The sequence below is a fragment of the Colias eurytheme genome, chromosome 6 (assembly GCF_061535395.1).
Source record: "Colias eurytheme isolate Ceu_HAF_F1 chromosome 6, ilColEury1 Martin Lab GWU primary, whole genome shotgun sequence".
Lineage (NCBI taxonomy): Eukaryota > Metazoa > Arthropoda > Insecta > Lepidoptera > Pieridae > Colias > Colias eurytheme.
Window position 1 is genome coordinate 8,448,318 of NC_142985.1, and position 9,086 is coordinate 8,457,403.

At 32.2% G+C, this 9,086-nt stretch overlaps 1 protein-coding gene across 1 annotated transcript; it reads right to left on the bottom strand.

The window, feature by feature from the left end:
- Nucleotides 1-177: 177 nt before the first annotated feature.
- LOC149907842 (cytochrome P450 4C1-like) lies at nt 178-8,294 on the bottom strand. The gene is made up of 10 exons (XM_090102962.1): nt 8,084-8,294; nt 7,887-7,996; nt 7,724-7,811; nt 5,159-5,179; nt 4,895-5,077; nt 4,416-4,810; nt 4,068-4,136; nt 3,633-3,801; nt 2,508-2,687; nt 178-352 (listed from the first exon to the last, which is right to left on the bottom strand). Exons 1-10 carry the CDS (start codon nt 8,235-8,237, stop codon nt 189-191), a joined length of 1,533 nt encoding a protein of 510 aa, XP_089959088.1. The 5' UTR covers nt 8,238-8,294; the 3' UTR covers nt 178-188.
- Between the last annotated feature and the right edge of the window lie 792 nt (nt 8,295-9,086).

Here is a 9,086-nt window from a genome sequence, read left to right on the forward strand (position 1 = left end):
ACTACGGTCTACGACTATGTGTCAGTTACGTAAGTCAATGAGCTTTTATTAGGACGTCGATTGTTGAAAATAAAAACAATGTAGTATGTATACTTTAATTTTTTATATACTTGTAATTCTTGTCTTCCAATTTATATTGTATATTTTGAAATTTCAAAATATACGATACGTTATCGTATATTTTGAAATTACGATTTGATTTTGATAAACTTCATGTATATAGGTTTGGAATTTCTTAACACTAAATCAGCGGAAAACTCTAGATCCTCAATAGTAGTCACTGGTTCAACTCTGAAGTTCCTTAGTATAGCAGATAATGCCGATTTCATTTCCATCATTGCAAACTTTTGACCTGGAAATTGTAAAGGTTGTTTTTTAATATCTTCAAAACGTTTTTTTTATTAAGTAGAATTATCCTGGACATGTCACATGTTAGTGACATGATGATCCTGTGACCCAAACAAGGCCAGCAGTTACTTCAGAAAAGTACGCACTTTTATAAGCATATTTTATAAGAAAAAAGTAAAAGCTTCTTTAAATCGTGCAAAAAGAACGATACAAATTGACAATGATTCATTTTTATGGTTTATATTTCAATGACAAAGGCCCCTAATATTATTTGCTCTCATATTTCCTCCATGCACAGAGATCAATTACATTTTCATCATATGTAAAGAATAAATTGTATATAGAATATTACGCATGGAATAAGGATATTTAATATTTACGTATATGATTTTAATTATGTATTTTCATATTAGTTAGGTACTTCTACTTCATTTTGTAAATTGTATCAATACTGATTTTTAATGTTTGAAACTAGTTAGGTGTTACTTAGTTCAATTTCGATAGAATAAAGTAGCATCGACTGTCACACAATAGCCAGAATGTTTTAGTGGGCTATATAAGCTTCTTTCCTAAGTTCCTTGTTTACTTTTATCTTTTCGTTTTCCTCATCCTTATTTTGTACTAATATCATCCACTATAAAATGTTATCACGTACGTATTTTCGTATAAAACTTTCCTTACGAATAAAATACACTTTGAAAATTTGCCTCCGTTTATTAGGTATAAACTTTAAAGATTAGATAAATAACACAACATACACAAGATGTAAATTGAAAAATAAAGTTAAAAATCAATTTAACTGCAAATGCTATCAAAGGATTTTAAAACAATTCCTTCATTGTATGGTAATTATTATTGATTACCTAGTTACTTATAGGTATCGCAGCAAATTCTGATATTTATGTTACTTATACGTAATTAATTTAAAGTAAGCTAGGTTATTAGATATTATGCTAGACACAGGTTGTTACAAATTATAAATGTTGTAATATTTAAAACATTGTGTTTAGTACACAGATTGCTAGTCACCACATCACATGTGAGCGGCTAGACCGATTTTGATAACTCTTTTTTTCTGCTCGTTATCAGGAGAATCTTCCTTTTGGAAGAAAATAAATTTGCGCAAAAAAATAAAAATATATAAATAAGAAAACTTAACGGCTAGGTATTTTAAACTTCTGCGTTTGGCAGTTCGCGCGAAGACAAGATGTTTGTCGGGTCAGATAGTTATTACTTATTGATATTTATTTTTATTAATTAAATTTATATTTAATTAGAAATTCAGTCAGGAGGACTTTTATTGTGACACGAGTACATATTATTTGTACATCTTAATCTTAATCTTTCTTAATCTATACTTATAATAAATCTGTAGAAAGGCCAATTCTGTACATGAAATATATTTAAAAAAAAACTATGAAGGGGTGATAAGGAATCGCTACTGATGCCAAAAATGCAATCAGTAAAATTTTTGTCTGTCTGTCTGTCTGTCTGTCTGTCTGTCTGTCTGTCTGTATATTCGTTATAGAAACAAAAACTACACGACGGATTTTAACCAAATTTGGCACAATTATTCTTCATACTCCTGGGCAGGTTATAGTAAAAGAATCATGTAAATCGGTGTAGAAACACCAAAGTTATACATGAAATACGCTATAAGTCATCGCGCGTGAATACAGAATCATGCAGCCATAAGGATTATTTTTGTGTATCAGTTGCCGCGTTCGACGCGCTTCGCGGCGGGAGCTATAAAAAGGCGGCGGGTGTGCACCCGTTTCGCGTTGTCATGGCATCACGTGTGAACGGCTGAACCGATTTCGATAATTCTTTTCTATTATATTCCTTGAAGTACGAGGATGGTTTTTATGTAGAGAAAACGTAAATATGTACCACGGGCGAAGCCGGGGCGGACCGCTAGTACTATTATAAAGGCGAAAGTTTGTATGGATGTATGGATGTTTGTTACTCTTTCACGTACAAACTACTGAACCGATTACAATGAAATTTAGCACACATATAGAGGGTAACTTGGATTAACACATAGGATAGGTTTTATCCCGGAAATCCCACGGGAACGGGAACTATGCGGGTTTTCCTTTGAAAACGCGAGCGAAGCCGCGGGCGGAAATCTAGTGTTATATTATGTCCTTCATACTTACCTATACAATTTCTCGGACCAGCACTAAACGGGATATATGCGTAGTTGTGTCGACTGACGCAATTTTCAGGTAAAAATCTATCAGGATCGAATTTCAAAGCATCTTTGTATAGGCTTTCATGGCGATGAAGATCGTAAATATGTATGTGGCACATTGTTCCTTTTGGGACGGTGTAATTGCCTGAAAATATTAATAGGAGCACCAAAATTACATATGCCAATAATTATTTAACTTCCTACTAAGGCTCGGCGCAAACAGGCCACCAAACACATGTGGCCTGCCGGTGATGACCACTCGCTACAGAAGTGTATGTATGAAAAAATTTGAAGTGGCTGTCGCTAGCACCCGGTGGCTGTCCGCTGTGGTCGGTGGCCCTTTTGCGCCGAGCCTAAAGTATAAATCTCCCCTGTACCTATAAATATTTTCCCACATTATAGCTTATACCTAGTTAACTATATATATAAAAAATAAACGTACACAACAATTGATGGTTATAATACCTAGTTAGATGTTTAATTTAGCTAATCCAATCTAAGCATTGTAAATTCAATTATAATTGCACTTGCGAGAAAAAATATTTTATCAAGTGCTTTATATCTTACCTTTTATTCTTACGAGTGTATAGGTATTATTGAGATACTTATTGTATAATTAATTGTTTATTTATTTATCTTGTTCATAAGTTTTATCTGATATAGTACCTAAGTTAAACTGTAGTAGGTACTTACATAGTTAAACCTTCCAAAAATTTTCTCAAAATTGTGTAAATTTAATGATAATGCATTTGATAAAAACAATGATTTAAATAACTGGAATATTAGTGTGATTAGTGATTAATATTCTTAGCTGCAATTCTAAAAGAACTAACAATAGGTAGGTACCGACATAATATTACCATAAAAGTTTTAACGAAAATATATTATATAAAAATTAAAAAACTAGTAATTAATGTTAGATTATTCCCACATAGTAGATATGTATTTATTATAAGATAAGTACAAGTTTCATTATTTTGCTTCAGACAATAGAAAAATCGAAAAAATATCTACCAAGACGCGCGGACGTTAATTTGAAAATTGTACTTACAAATTTCGTTCCTGACTACCACATTGCATTTTTACTTACTTAATTTCACTGTTTCAGTCAATTTGCGACTGATGAAGGGGACAGGCGGAAACAATCGTAATGCTTCCTTTATGCACATTTCAAGATAGGTCATCATAGCCATGTCGTCTGGGGTCGCAGCTCGACTACTGTCATTAAATATGCCTTTTAATTCTGCTACGACTCTATCCTTAAAGTGTTATACATGTTATTAGTGAGATAATTATTATAAAGGATGTGTAAATTATGCGTGGGCCGTGGAGTATCGTTTAAAATAGCTTAATGATAAGTTGTTTTGACTTCATCTTAAAGAGGTTATCGTTTTTACTCCAGTAATTTTAAGACAATGTTTTTTAGTTGTGACACAATTATTATTTTTACCTACTTAATAATATTTTGGCAGTTTTTTAAACAGTACCTATCATGATCGGTTTTATGCATATTTCAGGTACTTACTTGTATTTCAGGATTATGAGCCAGTGCCAATAAACAGAAAGTCAAACCAGCGGCAGTTGTATCATGGCCCTTAAATTTTGATAAGGAAAATTACTAATTAGTCGATACTGAATCGGTGATAAATGTAGATAATAATTTAGATATGAGATATCGCATCAAATTATTGCAAATCCGGGAAGTTTTCCATGTTGTTCAAATATTTTCATCATCGATCAATATTATAAATATTATTGGTAGCCGCGTAGGTATTTATTAACTTAGGTACGACTTGGCTATATGTAAAAAGCAAAAACATTATCATATAAAAAAAAAACAATTAGTTAATACTAGGTATTATAAATATCATACTTCAAACATGAATGTATCGACTTCCTCTTGTATACCACTATCGTCAATCAATCCCTCGTTTTCTGCTGAAATTAACAAATCTAACATTGCTGCCTTTTTCTTTTTCTTGTAGGAAAATACATCTACGGTGTCTTCATTATCACTATCTTCTTCGATTTCTTTATTCTTTATGTTTTCCTTTCGGATATTAATGACGTTTTTAGTGAAGTTGTGTATTGTCGATATATAACGCTTTTGTTTCAATCCATCTGGAGTTAAATTAAAAATAATATCGGAGTAAAGATAAAGTGATACAAAACGTTTTACTAACAATTTTATAGTATCATAAACTGCATTTTTGTATTTACTGCCAACCTCGGGTTCGTCTTTATCAAGCTGAACTCCCATAGCGGTTTCTGTGAAACACCAAGGATGAACATTAAAGTTCAATGTTAGGGATATAAATTATAAATACAGAAAAGTACAGAGAAATTACTTACCGCAAATCGATTCTAGGGTATATTCTGAAATCAGAGGAACTGCGTCTATAGACTTTCCTTCAGTTTTTTCCAAAGTTGCGATGAGTTTCCGACTGTTATGTTCAAGAATAGGAAAGTATTTACGTAGCACGTTAAAATGAAACGCTGTGGTTAAAATTTTCCTACGTTCCTGCCATTTCGCCCCTAAAAAGTTCATTCACATTCAATATTAATTATATGATTAAAGAAAATCATGGTAATAAGGCTTTTTCAATATGTACTAACCTTTACTTACCAGTAAACCATCTTTAAGGGTGCTATAACAGTTTTTTAACAAAAACCGCTATTTTACGGTACAATTTTAACTCAAAGCACTTACACGTGAGAACAAAGTAATATCTTAATTTAAAGATAATATATTCAGTTCTACGATCATCTTATAAAAATTGTACGACGTCATACAAAATTGTCACTGAAATACGATTTTCCCAGCACAATGATCGCATAAAATGCAAAAAAATGGGGTCTAAACCGGTACACTTTTAAGAAAATTAAAAGCCTAATCTATCTTCTTACCTATAAATTATTGAGGGATATATAGTCCTTTATAGATTGTGATAATTTTTTTGTATCTAAATCAAAATTTTATTTCAATTATAAGCTAAATTAAAAATACTTGTCGATTTCTTCATACATTTTGCTCTCGCGGGTCGTCAGACCGCGCTCAGAAGCGCTCTTGGAAGGACGGGTGTATCGCTCCTCGTCCCAAAAATAAAAACGAATTAGAAAAAGATTATTGTGCGTATACTGTCGTTTTCGTGATTTGAAATATTTGATACTTTATAAGAGTAAACTGTATAAGTTTCATATTCCAGTTATTTGTAATTTAAAATTATGTTTTAAAAATTATGTTGACTGAGATCCTCTTTTTTTATGGGTTGTTGAACGGATTGGTGGGGTAAAGCAATTTGACAAAACTTAAATCCAAAATGGCGCCGACGAAAATTTGCCATCTTTTCGTCATGGGTGTCATTTTCATGGTTTTTGGGGTAGCTATTAACCAATATGAGGTCAAAAATAAAATCCAAGATGGCGCCGACGAAAATTTTACATCTTTTCATCATGGGTGTCATTTTCATGGTTTTTGGGGTAGCTATTAACTAATATGAGGTCAAAACTAAAATCCAAGATGGCGCCGACGAAAATTTTACATCTTTTCGTCATGGGTGTCATTTTCATGGTTTTTGGGGTAGCTATTAACCAATATGAGGTCAAAAATAAAATCCAAGATGGCGCCGACGAAAATTTTACATCTTTCCGTGATGGGTGTCATTTTCATGGTTTTTGGGGTGGATATTACGCAATATGAGGTCAGAACTGAAATCCAAGATGGCGCCGGTGAAAATTTGACATCTTTTCGTCATGGGTGTCATTTTCATGGTTTTTGGGGTAGCTATTAACTAATATGAGGTCAAAACTAAAATCCAAGATGGCGCCAACGAAAATTTTACATCTTTTCGTCATGGGTGTCATTTTCATGGTTTTTGGGGTAGCTATTAACCAATATGAGGTCAAAAATAAAATCCAAGATGGCGCCGACGAAAATTTTACATCTTTCCGTGATGGGTGTCATTTTCATGATTTTTGGGGTGGATATTACGCAATATGAGGTCAGAACTAAAATCCAAGATGGCGCCGGTGAAAATTTGACATCTTTTCGTCATGGGTGTTATTTTCATGGTTTTTGGGGTAGCTATTAACCAATATGAGGTCAAAAATAAAATCCAAGATGGCGCCGACGAAAATTTTACATCTTTTCGTCATGGGTGTCATTTTCATGGTTTTTGGGGTAGCTATTAACCAATATGAGGTCAAAAATAAAATCCAAGATGGCGCCGACGAAAATCTGTTATTTTATTTTAGTTTACTTCTTAATTATTAAGAAAATTACACCTATGACGAATAGATGTCAAATTTTCGTCGGCGCCATCTTGGATTTTGGTTTTAACCTCATATTCGTTAATAGCTACCCCAAAAACCATGAAAATGACACCCATCACGAAAAAAGTCAAATTTTCGTCGGCGCCATCTTGGATTTTGGTTTTAACCTCATATTCGTTAATAGCTACCCCAAAAACCATGAAAATGACACCCATCACGAAAAAAGTCAAATTTTCGTCGGCGCCATCTTGGATTTTAGTTTTGACCTCATATTTGTTAAGAGCTACTCCAAAACCTTGAAAATGACACCCATGACGAAAAGATGTAAAATTTTCGTCGGCGCCATCTTGGATTTTAGTTTTGACCTCATATTGGCTACCCCAAAAACTACCCACACTTGCAAATGTGTTTGCTACGTAGGAAAAGTTCAGATTTAAGAGTATCCTAGGTAATGTGTTATATGACGAATACCTATAATTTATTTCATTCCGACTATTTTTCGGAATAACATACATTTACTAAGAATTGTATACAAAACCGGATTTAATACAGTGCCGGTAACATCATATGTATGATAATAATTCTACATTTCTTAAAAAGCTTTGATATTGTATACAATTCATAGATTATTATTCAATGAAATAATGATGTAAAATAGTCACACTTTTTTAAGTTGTTTGAATATACTAACATACTTATTAGGATCGTACCTACTAATAAAAGTAACAAAATGAATTTTTAAAGTTCCTAGTAATCTTCTGGAATCAATTTCAATAAAAATACATAATATCAAAATTAAAAATAATATCAAGTATGAAGATGGTCTATAAAATGGAATGCGCTATGTTTACGTGAGCGTGATATTGCCGCGAACAAAGTTACGTCGTTAGATACCTAAATTTGAGTAACGCAGATTTGTGACAGCGTCCTTAAGCCAGGGCTTTAAAAATTTATAAATAACACTCTTTTCATGGTGCTTTATACTACATGTTATAATCTGTAAAGTGTCAATTATATTTTATAGAAGATAAACAATTATTTTTAACGTTTAAATATTTTAGTGAATACTCACCTCAACATCCTCAGGATTATAAATTGAGACTGCGGCAAGTTTAAAAGCGTAAAATCTGTAAATTCCGTTAAACTGCGCTGCCCACGTCCTTCCCAATTTGAATAACTTCACTAAAATATTTTTCGTTTAGGTAATTACTAGTTAATTAGTTACTCGAACTTAAATAATTAATTTTAGTAACTAAAAATATTAATTACCTGGCGATATATCTAGAGCAGATGCGTTACCCAGAAAGAAAGTATCCTTGGGACCGGGTATTATTTTAATAATTTGAGCAATCCCATCATGATTTAGTTTATAATCAACAAAATATAAAATAAGAATAAATAGCACTAAATAGAGGAATAACATTTTTAATGTCCGTGTTTTTAAATGCGTGCTAATGTATCAAGTTTGTTATTAGTTCTGCTGCACATAGTAGAAACAAGATAATATCTGCTAAGATAAGTGATACGTAATAATATTGGAGCGTTTCATATAAATGGATATAAATAATGAAGGCCATTTATAACTATACTAGGTATAAAGCCGATTAATGGTTCTGAATGGCATTAACTACCTGTATCTACAATGTATCTATTACCTATTTTTATTTTAATTATATACCTACCTAATAAAATCGGAATGTAATATGATATGTATATATCTGTACCCTAAATAATATAATAAATATTATACGGCAAAATTTTAACCAAACATAATTGGTTCATTATTTATTCTTATTTAAGCAACAACAACTTATCATATGATCCTTAGGCACAAGGAAGATTTGTTTATTTCTTCGTTTGTCCGTCTCTCTTTCATATCGTAATAAAGCGATTTATGATATATTTTTGGGCGATAGTTTAGAGGCTAGAAAGTGGCAGCCTTTTTTATAGCGCATTAAAAATATTTAATTCATACAGATACATAGTATTACAACGTTAAGGTTCATAATTATCAATTATTTAAATACCAACTTTCGGGTATAAACCACTCTGACAGAATTATAGTCTTAGTGGAGCTTGCTCTGCAACAGTACAATATCATACTACCTATACTGTGCCATTGACTTCTATTGAACCGCTTTTAGCTTCACCTGTATGTTCGTATGACTGTATGCAACCGATTCTTTTCGATTCGCTTAGGACCTACCCAAACCGTACAGATTTAACTTCAGTGACAATATTACAACAATTTATTGACAATACAATAATGAAT